This window comes from Delphinus delphis, chromosome 3, assembly GCF_949987515.2.
Source record: "Delphinus delphis chromosome 3, mDelDel1.2, whole genome shotgun sequence".
Classification (NCBI taxonomy): domain Eukaryota; kingdom Metazoa; phylum Chordata; class Mammalia; order Artiodactyla; family Delphinidae; genus Delphinus; species Delphinus delphis.
In genome coordinates, this window is record NC_082685.1 from 110,878,725 (window position 1) to 110,894,160 (window position 15,436).

General features: G+C 42.5%; 1 protein-coding gene across 1 annotated transcript in view; it reads left to right on the top strand.

The window, feature by feature from the left end:
* Positions 1-15,436, top strand: part of ARSB (arylsulfatase B) — a 180,136-nt gene that overhangs the window by 107,093 nt on the left and 57,607 nt on the right. Inside the window, exon 6 of the mRNA XM_060009255.1 lies at positions 1,455-1,525. Coding sequence (XP_059865238.1) covers positions 1,455-1,525 — 71 coding nt within the window. The remainder of the gene's footprint in view (positions 1-1,454; positions 1,526-15,436) is intronic.

Sequence of the window (15,436 nt, forward strand, 5' to 3'; positions counted from 1 at the left end):
CTTTGCTCATCATCCCTACTTGCATTCAGAGCTTCCAGGATCAAACCCTAGTTCCTGTCATTTTGGACTGGTTGACAGTCTCATGGTATACAGGTAGTTAGTTAAATGCCTCAGGAAGAAAATGAGGAATCCAGGGAAATATTGCCCCCCCCACCCACATAGTGCTGCCCCCAGGCCTAGAGGCATCCCTGCATATTTCCCTCTCACTGTCTAGTTAGTGGGTTTTATGGAATAGAGAGGGAAAAGGAAATCTTTTAGAATTCTAAAGTTAAACATATTCACTTTAAAGGACTGTCACTTATTCTGAGATTGTATTCATCCTACCTTTTGTTGCTATTAAAATTACCTTTATTTTATGGTAATGGTAGTTGAAAGTTTTTTGGTTTTGTCTTTAATTCACGAATTTTGTTTTAACATTTCCTTACTTGGCAAATACAACGCTGCCAATCGTAATCCAGATTTTTTGAAAATTTATGGGTCCTTGAAATCCCAAGCCACTGCTGTAGACAACTAGCTGTGCATTTGGGGTGTGGACATCGAACCACCTGAAAACACGTCCTCTTATTTTCAGGGGCCTTATTGGTTATTCCCATGTGGACAAATCCTATGGTGTTAATGGTACTTTGCAACCTTTTATTGGATTATCAAGTAGTCCAACGATTGAAGTTATATCTAACAACTTCTTCCATAAGGCTGAGTCTATACTAGCAAAATGACATGGGTGCCTCATGCACACCCGGCATACATCTGGTGGTGTTTATGCTCCCAATTTTTAAAAAACACCCACTACCCATTGTGTGGCCAGTAACTTACCATGGGCCTTTCTCATTTGTAACATGAGGGCGTTGGACTAACTGATCTCCAAGTTCTTTTCAACAGTAATGTAGGTCGTGATTGTATTTGCACATACAGTTTTTAAAAATCTTAAAGAAGTATAACTATTTCACATGTAGTTGTATTACATGCAAGTTTCGCGTTGTACATTTAGACGTGGAAGACATTCGTTTTTCTCATGCAGGCTAATATTTAAAGGGCATGTCGCATCTGTGATATGGGCGCCGCCATCTCGGCAGGTGCTCTTTCTTCATTTCCCTATGAGTGTTCAGCATGAAGTCTACACTGGATGACTTGAGTTCTCATTTCACTGCTGTAACGAATGGTCCTGTTTAAGTACAGCCAGATTATTTATTGCAGAGGGTCACAGGACTCATTTTTTAATTGTCACGTGCTTGACCTTAAAGTTGTTACGTAAACATTCAGTCATTGTGACAATATAGACAAGTGATGACTACTTGAAGATGCACAACCACACATCTTGGAGGCCTCTGAATGCATGACCAAGTTGTTAACTGCCAGGTTTGTTATTTCCTGTAAATATGAGGAAAGGAAGTTTTAAAATCATTGATACCCATTTGAGAAAGGAAATTAACATTTTCTAAAAAATTCTTTTCTAGTGAAGGAAGCCCGTCCCCCAGAATGGAGCTGCTGCACAATATCGATCCAAACTTTGTAGATGTTTCACCATGTGAGTACCTTGTTTATTGCTACTAATTTAAATACTGTTGGCTCACAAAGACAGTTTTATTACCTAGTGTCTCTCTAGCCTAATCCTCTTTCTCCACTTGAGTTTGCTATAAAGGTAAACAGTTCTCCATGGTACCTGTTGTACCAATCTCACTGTGGCTTTGGTGCCTCAAAGGGTGAGTGCTGCTGAATGGCTTATATGACCTTATAAGCCATTTCCCTCTCCATGACTCAGTTTTCCCATCTATAAAAGGAGAATCCATGGGATCTCTGAGCCTCCTTCTAACTGTAAATGTCATGCTGTTGTTGCCCTGTTCTCACCTGAAAGTGTCAGAGCCTCCTTCTAGAAAACTCAAGGTCAAATAAGCCACCGCATCATCTGATCAGGCTGGTCAGGTGCTGCCCAGACCTGCTGGGTCTCATAAACCCATGATTTCCCTGGCAAGGCTGCAATTTCGCTTGACTCTGCCTACTGCCTAAATTAACCCATAGGGAACCCTATTAATTCCTGCAGAGAAAGAGGCCATGTGGTGCTTTCACATCCCCACAGGTTGTAATAGTCCTATATAAATACAATGCTAGTGGCCCTGATGCCCCTACGTCATGAGTTTGGGCCTGGAAAACCTTAACTATTAGCCCCTTTGCCCAGGTTCCATCATAAGGCCTCATCGAGAGACTGTCTGCAGAAAACAGTGCTCTTATACTCCCTGCATTCACTTGAGTGCTCACGTCCCCTCCATTTAGACATACTGCTACCCCATCATTCAGGCTCTCCTTACGCTTTTATGCTCTCCAATCTGTGTTACAACCTGCCTTAAGATTCCCCCTTCTGGAGAATGACCCCCAGTAATTCTGAGTGTGTCTTCGGGCATCTGAGGTCCAGCTCACCTCGCCAGCCTCACTCCAGGCCCTCCTTGCCGTCTTCTTGCCCTACTAGCCACTTGCCATTTCCAAGCATGCAGATCGTCATACTTAGGTCTTGAACATACTTTTCCCTATGGCTGAAACACCTTTCCCTGCCTCTCCACAATTTTTCCTCATCCCTTAAAACGCAGCACAAATGTCCCACCTCTGTGAATGCTTTCCAGAAGCCCTGGAAGAAGCCGTACTCCTTCCTCTGTGCACCCCTTCGTATGTATCTCTGTAGAGTGTTCACCAAATTCTCCTGTATGTGCCTGCATTTCCCACCAAGCCGAGAGCTCCGGATATCAGGGTCTATGTCATATTTATCTTTACATCCTCGTAAGTTAACACAAACACCTGGCACTGGGTAGGTACTCAGTGATGATTACTTAATGACTGAACGGACAGTTGGAGGAGAGTTGAAATGGAATAAAGACCACCTAGAATCACTAGACCTGGAAAGGAAAGTGCCCTGAGATAGGTAGGAATGGCTACAGGATGGAGAAATTTCTATTTTTATTGGAGTAAACAGACGTCAGTGAGAGAGGCAAGGGTAGTAATATGTCCGATGTGGTAGCCACGAGCCCTGTGTGACTACTTAGCACTTGAAATATGGCTAATTGTGGATCAAGATGTGCTGTGAGTATGTGCACATCCGATTTTGAAGACTGAGTGTGAAAAATATAAAACATATATACATTTATTACTTGTTGAAGTGGCAATACTTTGGATATATTGAGTTTAAATATATTGATCCCAATTTCATCTGTTTCCTTTTCCTTTTTTAATGTGCTTAATAGAAAATTTAAAATCACATGTGTAATTTGCATTGCATGTCTATTGGTCTAGAAGAATTGTTCCAGAAAATGCTTGGAAATGATTTGATCAGCTGTGTGAGAGGATCACAGACCTATGATTAGTTACTGTGGAGCCACGTCGATCGTTTAAACTTTTCTCTGCCCCAGCACACCTAGGGATATGATACATTCCAGTCTGTAACCGGCTCACTGCAGAAGTGATTGCTAACCAGGAGCCAGTCATAGCAGAATCCCTCAGGGTGGCCAGAAGGGAGGCAGGAACGGTTTTTACAGCTTCTGAGTAATTTAATGCACTGCAAAGCCCTGCATAACCTCCAGGGATGTGCTGAATGTGCCTGCCCACATTACAGTGGTTTTAAGCTGTCCTCATCCACTAAGTTCCATCTACAGGTGAAAAGCCTTAAGCCCCCTTCACTCACTAAGCTGCATGTTGTCATGGCATCAGAAATGGGAGCTTGAGAACTATACGCCCATAGTGACCATAGTGCCGCTTGCCGCGGGCTTCTTAGCATAACCTGCTGTGATTTTTGCGTCCCCTCAAGTGCCTCTAGCAAAGTAATAGCACAGGCAGAAAGTTTCACCAGTGTAAGAATTGGGGCATGGAAATCAGAAGAGAGAACTGTCTTAGCCTTGCCCCTCATAGATTGTAAGGTCTTGAGCGAGTCCCTTCACTTTTCTTCCACTTAGTTTCCCATATGTTAATTGCTGGACTTACTGAGACCCTTTGCTGCTGTCACAAATTCAGAGACACTTTCTGGCTGCCTGCTGCTCCTTCCCCCCTCCTAGGAGTCCACTCCAGGCCTTCCTGTTGGCCTTTCCTGCCAGCCTGGGGACTCTTGCTCTAACCCTGAATGTAATGAGGGACGTTGTCAGGCCCTGCCATTGACAAAGAGCCACATTCACTGTTGGTTCACAAAAACAGGGTGTCCCCTACTGTGTGTACCTGTGGGGGGCAAGGTGCCGCCTCCTCTTATGTGTGGGCAATACGGGGGGGGGGTGCCTTTTCTGCCCTGTTTTTATATCCATTTCACACCACTGTGTGGCAGAATTAGGAAAAAGGGGAGTTATCTTTGGGGTCCTGCACTCCAGAGGATGGTGATACAAGCCCAGTTCCTTTTCTGGGCAGTTAGTTTGTGGGGGAAAAATTAAATCCAGCTACAAGAAAATATGTATTTATAGGACAGCCAAGTCTGCATGTTATATTCACAGAATATTTTTTTATGACTATAAAACATATTCTAGAGGCTGTTGTGGAATAAAATCAGAAAGCAGCCAATCTAGGGTATCAATGAAGGATTGGCAGTTATCACAGAAACAGGTCTTTGGTTTCTAACTCCAGCACTTCCCAGATGATGTGTACGTACTTATGGGAGAAGAGAGTAATATTCCACCTCCACCTTCCCCAAAGCCACTTCGTCACTTCCTCATCTGTGAGGTGAAGACTGAATTAAGTGACCTCTAAGGTCCCTTCTAGCTTCAGCATTCTATGGGTTTCTGTATACACAGGACCTCAAGGGAGCAAGCTGCTTCCTCACTTTCTCCTTTTTCACCCTGCTGGAAAAGGTGCACGTGTTAATAAGCAGTGGTGTAGCCAAAGACATGGCTGTAAATAGATGAATACACGTGATAATGTTAGGAACATTGTAAGCACTAGAGTAATGTGAATATTACATGATTTTGCTGTTACTACATCCTGCCCACCTTTCTGATCCCCATTCTAAAACATCACTGCATCATTCCAGTTTTTCACCTGCACTGTCTCCTTTAGCTGGTCTTGTCGGCAGTGGTGGACCAATGTCTCCTCCTGTCATGAATTAGAGGAATCGATGTTAGACTTTTCCCAGGGAAGCCCTCCCTTCCAAGTAGGACCAGATCCCTCAAAATCTGGCCTCTTGGGTTTTAACATCTATATCACCTCCCTCTTATTCTAAGAGTAGAGGGCACCCGCAGAGGCCCTTCCTACTTGTGGAGTTAGGGTTTTTTCATGGCCACATACTCTTGGTAGGTTGTGGCTTGGGTACTAATAGTAAAAATATTTCCAAAAAAGACTAGTGTACACACACGCACACATACACAAACACACCCCAGAAGTCATAGAATCTCCCGTAGACCAGGAGATTCTACAATAAAGCATAAAGATGTCTCGAAGAACCATAGATCCTACCCATTGGAATGGCTACAGACAGAAAGGAAGGAATGGAGGAAGGAAAATAACAACAATTGATGGAGATGTGGAGAAACTGGAACACTTGTGCATTGCTAGTGGGAATGTAAAATGGTATAGCTGCTATGGAAACAGTATAGCAATTCCTCAAAAAATTAAAAACAGGACTACCGTATGATCCAGCAATTCCATACCTGGATATATACCCCCAAAGAACTGAAACCAGGGACTTGAACAGCGCTATTCACAATAGCCAAAAGGTGGAAGCCACCCAAATGTCCATTGACAGAGGAATGGATAAACAAAATGTGTGACATACATACAATGGAATATTATTATTCAGCCTTAAAAAGAAAGGAAATTCTAACATATGCTGCAACATGGTGAAAACTTGAGGACAGTAATGGTAAATGAAATAAGCCAATCACAAAAAGACAAGTACTGTATGATTCCGCTTACAGGAGGTACGGAGAATAGTCAAATTCAGAGACAGAAAGGAACATGGTGGTTTCTAGGGATTAGGTGGAGAGGGGAACGGGAGTTGCTGCTTTTTAGTGGGTATAGAGTTTCAGTTTCACAAGATGAAAAGAGTTCTGGAGCTGGATGGTGGTGATAGTAGCACAACAATATGAATGCACTTAATGCCACTGAACGATGGTGGTTAAGACGGTAAATTTCATGTTATGTATATTTTACCCCAATTTTAAATATTAACAGTAAAGTGTAGAATCCAAAAAAAGCATAGAAACTCCATGAAGACAGGATCTGTACCCTTTTCATTTACGGCCGCATTCCCAGTGCATAGCACGAGGCCTACCATCATACGAAGTTCTCAATAAATATTTGTTAGTGATGAACAGATCAACAGGTTAAAGTCTCTGTTTTATTGTCTCTTAGACTTGAACCTAAAAGTGCCTCCAGATGGCAATTCACACTCTCCTCTTAAACCCTGAGCTCCCGTCCTACCTTTTGTGCCTAAAAAAAAAAAAAACACTCACAAGCTACTTTTTATTTTAATTAACATTATCACATACAGATATTTGAAACAATTTATTCAGCATATAAATGCCCACCCTCACCCTTCCCCTAATTGAAAATATCAGATGATGTGGCATTTTCCCTGCCCTCCTCATTCCTTTCCCCGAGACCTCCCTGATGGACAAATACATATGGACAAAGCCCCTGCCCCAGTCTCAGCTCAGCCTGACTTCCCCTCTGAGTTGAGGGCGCTGCTGCTTCTTCCTGTTCTTTGTGCTCTGTTCCCATCCCTGCCTTCCTGGAAGGCTCCCTTTCATTGTTGCATTGGTCACGGGCTCTCTCAGTGCCCCCAAATCTGGCTCTACTTTTATCTCCCCTGCCACCGGCTCCCATGGCCAGTGTCACACATGGGGGCTGTAATTGCTTTCCTGTGTGCTTTGAGGAAACTTTTTATTCATCTTCAGAGGTTTTGTTCTCAGGTGACCTTGCATGGACATGTTCTCACATAGTATCTTTTTCTTTCCTCCTTCCTTTCTAAGATCCTAAGATTTATTCTCCCCCTGTGGACACCCCCCCGCCCCCCCCCCCATTTCTTTAAAGTGTTTCTTTCTAGCAGGCTGACCTGACTCAGTGTCTTCCTTCAGCAGTACAGAGTGGGCTGTGGAGGAAACCTGGGCGGGAGCCTGAGGGAAGGGGACGGTACCGTTTAAGCTGATGGAATGGGAAAGGCTGAAAACATCCAACGTGGTGGGGAGCAGCTGTGATTCCAGATTAGGCTCCGAGGTCCTACAGGTGTGAATTCCACTCACCCTGATTCTGAGGCACTCCAGCTCCAAGCTCTGTGGCTCCCCTCGGTTCTAGTCAGCCTACCTCAAACCAGGAGGAGAAATGATTTCAAAGGCATTAGTTAGCCTTAGAGAAAATATATATATTCTCATCCTACAGGCCCCAGGTTTGACCTGGGCTGTTCTGAGGTAAAGATGCTACCACCTCCACCTGTGAGCACAGCTCACCTTGGAAGTCAGACGTGGCATTCTGTGAATCGTCAGAATTCTCACGTCTGTCCAATTGTGTAACGTGTACGTAGATAACCCTACACACGTGCACACGTAGAAAGCACTTAGACTCTGCTGGCAGAAGCTTGATTAGAGACGAAGGGCCCTGACAGATGTTAGCATTTTCCACACCAAAGGCCAAGTCTTCAAAGTGATTCTGTACAGCATTGCTACTATTTCATTGAAAGGGCCTTTTCTCTTTAAAGGTTATAATGGGATGTTATTTCTGCTCGTGATTACAGGGTGAAAGAACAGTCTTCGCTCCCTCCCCTCTCTCACGCGTGCATTTTCTGGGCTGAAATTGCCAGGTCCATACTCGAGATCCAAGAGTCGTCCAGGTTTGCATGCTTGGCGCTGCTCCGTGTTTCCTCTTAAGAGCAAATTCAAATCCATTCCCTGACATTAGGTTGCCATTTCTGAGATGATTCATTCAGGAGATACTGCCTGCCCACGACGTGCTAGGTACAGTTGTACGTACTGGAAATCACGTAGGCTTTAGGTTTTGTTGGAAGAGAACACAGACACAGCCCCTCACTTCCCTGCTTGATGGCTGTCAGTGGTTGCCAACTGCCTACAGCCACAGGCAGACTCCTTAGCCTGCCTCTTACAACCTCTGTCTTTCCGCCGAAGCAACCCCTCAGCACCATTGCAATGCCGTCCGCCATCTTCCTTTGCTACTCTGACCCTTCTCGGGGGCCCAGGTCACATCCCTACTGCTCCATGAAGCCCTGCCTGATTCCTCCAAACTACAGTCCCTTGAGTTTCTCCGGAGCATCCTGAGACACTGAGCTCTTGCTTCTTCATACTGTAGTTATTTATATTCATGGAGGGCAAGGTTTCATCAGTATAGCTCTCTCGATGCCTTATGTATAGGAGATTTAGACATACTGAAAGAATGAGTGCTAATGAACTAGTCATTTAAATTCGTTATCATCCACTCATTTAATTAGAATAACTCTAGCAAGGGCTTCCCTGGTGGCGCAGTGGTTGAGAGTCCGCCTGCCGATGCAGGGGACACGGGTTCGTGCCCCGGTCCGGGAGGATCCCGCATACCGCGGAGCGGCTGGGCCAGTGAGCCATGGCCTCTGAGCCTGCGCGTCTGGAGCCTGTGCTCCATAACGGGAGAGGCCACAGCAGTGAGAGGCCCGCGTACCGCAAAAAAAAAAAAAAAAAAAAAAAGAACAATAACCTTGTACATTATTTTCAAAGCATGTTCATTTCTTTCTGGGCATATTTGAGAAGTCACAACACAGGACAACTTTCTTTCAGCCTGAAATAAGATGTTGAGCAGAATTTTAGAAGTTAGGTGGGATACATGAGGCCCACCAGCCGTCAGTGAGATTGCCCGTCATTCCAGCCACTAGAAGGCACATTGGCAGTCAGTTCATCCACCCGCTTTACAATCCAGATGGAGAAACTGAGGCACCAGGTCACAAACAACTAAGAGATAACAGACCTGGAACCCGGAGCTCTCCAGGTCCAGGCCTCACATATAAGATATGATCTACTGATTTCAGGGGTCTCTTTGCTTTCTGTTCTACACTGGTTTTGATGGAAAAGTATAATCATCTCACTCAAATAACAGCATGTTGATGGAGGATTATACGTTTAAACAAGGCTGGGAAAACAGATCTCCTTGTGGCACTAACCTTGCTATTTCACATGTAACCTGACGCTGTGGGTGATGGAAGCTCCTCTTTGTAAAGCTAGTTATGGAAACCCGGTTGGTGCCTTGTAGTCATTACTTTTGAGGATGGTGGTGGGATGAGGGAGCAGGGTGTGGGGATAGGGCAGTGTAGCCTAATGGAACATACAGAGTTCCGAGGTGTCAGAAAGACCTGAATTTGAATTCCAGCTTTGACTTATTTCCTGTGAGCCGGTGGATAAGTTCTTTGAGTTATCTGTTTCATCACCTATAAATTGGAGACAGTTACAGCTATCACCTGTAAATATGTCCAAACAATAACTAACAGCCTATATCCTGGCTGCTGGATTGGAGGTGCAGTGTCTGCACTTTTTATGTTATGTATTTCTGCAGTTTTATTTTTTAGTAATGAGCACGCATTACTTCCATAATCGGGAATAAAGCCATAAAGATTTATTTCTAAAAACTAGCTTAGAGGGTTCTTATGAGATTGTAATATCTAGAAGGTTGCTGGGTTCTTAGTGAGTGGAGGTATGGGCCATACCAGAGTTCTTGGTCCCTATGCCCACCTGTCCTGGGTCAGAGAAGCTAGCATGTGACAGCATTTGTCCTCAGCTATTAGCCCTGATACACTGACTGCCTGAGTTCCATTCTTTCTATCAAATATAGGAGCTCATTTTACAGCTTGTCACAAAGTTAGCAGAATTTTGTGTCTTCTCTAGCTGCCAATATTTTTCTGTAGCAGCTCGTCAAATTTTCCTTGGTCTGGGTTGGTACATACCCTCAATCCCAGAGCCTAAACACAGATAACTTTTCTCCTTTTTAATTTTCAAAGCCTTTTATTCTGCCTCCTTCACTTTGGGGAGTACTAAATGGGTTTGGAAATGTGGCCTTTTTGATGCCGAAGGCAGTCCCACAAGCTTCGTTTCCCATCCGCCCCACTTCACACAGTGCATCTCAAGTAACATACATCAAACCTTCGTTGTTAACACTTGGTGCTGGCGTACTGGCTTTCGTCCTGAGAAAATAAATAAACCAAACCAAACCCACAGCACTTTAAAAACACTAATTAATCCTCACCACAGGCCTAGACTACACAGAAATGGCAAATCCCACTGCCCCAATTTTATGTTTGGAGAAATCAGGGTAAGCACCTTTTTTAAGACTTCTCAGGGCCAGATAACAGAAACTGACTTGAAGGGCTTGGGCTGGGCCTACCTCTGGGAGAAGGGCATCTGGCCATGTGGTTACTTGCCCAAAACCCCATTTACACATCAGCTTTTCTTTCTTCCCCCAGGGTTACGATGATGCCAAATCCTCTCATTCCCAACTGACCGCTTATTTATTTGGTTACTTTTCTTTAATTCTGGTAGAGCTTAGAAATTTTAGCAATGGCTTCCAAGAGTAGCCTGACAATTCTAGTTTATTAGAAGGTCTATGCTGATTTTGATACTCAACACAGAAATAGACTACCGTCCAAATAGTCCCTTTCAGGTCCAGCCCCTGTGCCCACTCCACCCTCCACACTGGAGCCTTCTTTGTACCCAGGTCTCTTCAAGATTTGGGGATGTCCAGACTGTCTCCTTTCTCTCCCAGTCTAGACCAGACATCTTCCTACCTCAATTCCCCACTCTTACAGCCTGTAAGGGTAAAGATATATACCGTTCTTGAAATTGTCAACCGTAAAATTCTGGAAAAACATAAAACCTCACTAAATTTTATGGGACAAATCCAGTGGAATTAAAGTGTATTAAGTCCACTTTCTAAATGTTGACTAATCTGGTCAGATTTTTTACGGGCTTTAGGGTACTTTTGTGTAAGGCTGAAATGAAAGTTTTTAAAACATTTCTGAGAAGTACGCTGCAGAAAGCTGAGGACATGGTCTGCCTTAATGTAAGATGTTAGTAATCAGGCATTTATAGAATAAAATCTGCTACCACTGGCAGCAAATACCTAGAGAATAAATACATGATCCGTGCTTCTGAAGAGCCTTTTGAATCAGAGGAAAAATATATATACCCATGAAATGGTATTAACACAATTATAAAATAAAGTAGCAACAAATGATAAGCAATAATAAATCAAACACATAGGCATAAGGAGAAATGAAGAAATAATGAGAGGCATTTGGGGTGATTAAGGTAGACTTCCTCAGAATGTATAGTTTTAAATTTATTATTTCAACAACTTTGGTTTTATCTTTCTTAATTTTAATGTGAATGAAAGAAAATAATAGTTAACATTGTATTAATTTTCTATCGGTGCTGGACCAAATCACCATAAACTGAACGACTTAAACCAACAGAAATTTATCTGGGTTAAAATATGGATCTCAGGGGCTTCCCTGGTGGTGCAGTGGTTGAGAGTCCGCCTGCCGATGCAGGGGACACGGGTTCATGCCCCGGTCCAGGAGGATCCCACATGTCGCAGAGCAGCTGGACCCGTGAGCCATGGCCGCTGAGCCTGCGTGTCCGAAGGCTGTGCTCCACAACGGAAGAGGCCACAACAGTGAGAGGTCCACGTACTGCAAAAAAAAAAAAATATGGATCTCACTGGACAGAAATCCAGGGTGTCAGCAGGGCAGCATTCCTTTCCGGAGGCTCTAAGGGACAATCCATTTCCTTGTCTTTTCCAGCCTTGAGAGGCTGCCTGCCTTGCTGGGTACGCAGCCTCCTTCTTCCATCTTCTCCTTCTTCCATCTTCAAAACCAGCAGTGAAGAGTTGAGTCCTTCTCAGAGCACATCACTCCAGCCTTGCTTCCGTCATCACATCTCCTCCTCTGACCTCTTCCATCCATCTCTTCCACTTAAGAAGTCTTGTGCTTACATTAGTCCCAGCTGGATAATCCAGGATACTCTCCCTATTTTAAGGTCACCTGATTAGCAACCTTAACTCCATCTGCAGTATGAATTCCCCTTTGCCATCTAACCGCACATGCAGGTTCTGGTCACTTGCTTACAGGTGATATCTTTGGGGGACCATTATTTTGTCTACCACAGATAACTACTCTGTTGCACTAGACTTGATGAAAAATACAAAGAGTGCTTATAATCGAGTTGAAGAGAAGAACAAAAACATACAAAAAGTTAAAAGAGAATCAAATACAGTTGAAGTCAACCGTGGTAAAGATGTTACCAGTTCTGCTTGATTAACTGCCAGGTCATTGCCCTTGCTGTGCAAGGCTAGTTCGTGAAAGGAAGGGAGCCTTTCTCTGAACATGGTTGTAAGATTTCCTGAAGTGGAGATCAATCCCAGGACGAAGAAGTGTGTCAGTAAAAGGGTGTGTGAGTAAAATTGTTCTGGGGGCAAAGGGAAGGCAGGAAAGAAGAGATGAAAAAGATAAATAAGGATAGGGTGTTAGACAAAGGAGATTAGCCTTGATCCTGTTAGCAGTGGGAAGCTCCCTGTTTGTTTTTTACACGAATAATACATGGGAGGGTATTTGTTTAGAAATTTTGAAAAATATAGAAACGCTCAGGGATAAATGTAAAAATCACTCTAATTCCACTATCCTGCCACCCCAAAGAAAGCATTGTTAATATTAATGTTTGGTGTGCTTTTTCTCTTCTCTCTCTCTCTCCCCTCCACACCCTCACTCACAGACAGACATACACATATGCACACATTCTTACAGAATGCAGATCATCTGATATATTATTTCATTTCCTAATTTTTTTTCCTTTTTTAATATTATCATTTTATTTTTTTAAACATCTTTATTGGAGTATAATTGCTTTACAATGGTGTGTTAGTTTCTGCTTTATAACAAAGTAAATCAGCTATACATATACATATATCCCCATATCTCTTCCCTCTTGCATCTCCCTCCCACCCTCCCTATCCCACCCCTCTAGGTGGTCACAAAGCACCGAGCTGATCTCCCTGTGCTATGTGGCTGTTTCCCACTAGCTATCGGTTTTACATTTAGTAGTGTATATATGTCCATGCCACTGTCTAACTTTCTCCCAGGTTACCCTTCCCCCTCCCCACATCCTCAAGTCCATTCTCTACTAGGTCTGCATCTTTATTCCCATCCTGCCCCTAGGTTCTTCATGACCATTTTTTTTTTATAATTCCATATATATGTGTTAGCATACTGTATTTGTTTTTCTCTTTCTGACTTACTTCACTCTGTATGACAGATTCTAGGTCCATCCACCTCACTACAAATAACTCAATTTCATTTCCTTTTATGGCTGACTAGTATTCCATTGTATATATGTGCCACATTTTCTTCATTCATTTGCCAATGGACACTTAGGTTGCTTCCATGTCCTGGCTATTGTAAATAGACCTGCAATGAACATTGTGGTACATGACTCTTTGAATTATGGTTTTCTCAGGGTATATGCCCAGTAGTGGGATTGCTAGGTCATATGGTAGTTCTATTTTTAGTTTTTTAAGGAACCTCCAAACTGTTCTCCATAGTGGCTGTATCAGTTTACATTCCCACCAACAGTGCAAGAGGGTTCCCTTTTCTCCACACCCTCTCCAGCAGTTAGTGTTTGTAGATTTTTTGATGATGGCCATCTGACTGGTGTGAGGTGATACCTCATTATAGTTTTGATTTGCATTTCTCTCATGATTATTGATGTTGAGCATTCTTTCATGTGTTTGTTGGCAATCTGTATATCTTCTTTGGAGAAATGTCTGTTTAGGTCTTCTGCCCATTTTTGGATTGGATTGTTCGTTTTTTTGATATTGAGCTGCATGAGCTGCTTATAAATTTTGGAGATTAATCCTTTGTCAGTTGCTTCATTTGCAAATATTTTCTCCCATTCTGAGGGTTGTCTTATCGTCTTGTTTATGGTTTCCTTTGCTGTGCAAAAGCTTTTAAGTTTTATGAGGTCCCATTTGATTATTTTTGGTTTTATTTCCATTACTCTAGGAGGTGGATCAAAAAAGATCTTGCTGTAATTTATGTCAGAGTGTTCTTCCTATCTTTTCCTCTAAGAGTTTTATAGTGTCCAGTCTTACATTTAGGTCTCTAATCCATTTTGAATTTATTTTTGTGTATGCTATTAGGGAGTGTTCTAATTTCATTCTTTTACATGTACCTGTCCAGTTTTCCCAGCACCACTTATTGAAGAGGCTGTCTTTTCTTCACTGTATATCCTTGCCTCCTTTGTCATAGATTAGTTGACCATATGTGCATGGGTTTATCTCTGGGCTTTCTATCCTGTTCCATTGATCTATATTTCTTTTTTTGTGCCAGTACCATATTGTCTTGATAACTGTAGCTTTGTAGTATAGTCTGAAGTCAAGGAGTCTGATTCCTCCAGCTCCGTTTTTTTCCCTCAAGACTGCTATGGCTATTTGGGGTCTTTTGTGTCTCCATACACATGTTAAGTTTTTTTTTCTAGTTCTGTAAAAAAATGCCATTGGTAATTTGATAGGGATTGCATTGAATCTGTATATTGCTTTGGGTAGTTTAGTCATTTTCACAATATTGATTCTTCCACTGTAGTTTTGATTTGCATTTCTCTAATGATTAATGATGTTGAGCATTCTTTCATGTGTTTGTTGGCAATCTGTATATCTTCTTTGGAGAAATGTCTATTTAGGTCTTCTGCCCATTTTTGGATTGGGTTGTTTGTTTTTTTCATATTGAGCTGTATGTGCTGCTTGTAAATTTTGGAGATTAATCTTTTGTCAGTTGCTTCGTTTGCAAATATTTTCTCCCATTCTGAGGGTTGTCTTTTGGTCTTGTTTATGGTTTCCTTTGCTGTGCAAAAGCTTTGAAGTTTCATTAGGTCCCATTTGTTTATTTTTGTTTTTATTTCCATTTCTCTAGGAGGTGGGTCAAAAAGGATCTTGCTGTGATTTCTGTCATAGAGTGTTCTGCCTATGTTTTCCTCTAAGAGTTTGATAGTGTCTGGCCTTACATTTAGGTCTTTAATCCATTTTGAGCTTATTTTTGTGCATGGTGTTAGGAAGTGTTCTAATCTCATACTTTTACATGTACCTGTCCAGTTTTCCCAGCACCACTTATTGAAGAGGCTTTCCTTTCTCCACTGTACATTCCTGCCTCCTTTATCAAAGATAACGTGACCATATGTGCATGGGTTTATCTCTGGGCTTTCTATCCTGTTCCATATATCTGTATTTCTTTTTTTGTGCCAGTACCATATTGTCTCGATAACTGTAGCTTTGTAATATAGTCTGAAGTCAGGGAGTCTGATTCCTCCAGCTCCATTTTTTTCCCTCAAGACTGTTATGGCTATTTGGGGTCTTTTGTGTCTCCATACAAATGTTAAGTTTCTTTTTCTAGTTCTGTAAAAACTGCCATTGGTAATTTGATAGGGATTGCATTAAATCTGTAGATTGCTTTGTGTAGTTTAGTCATTTT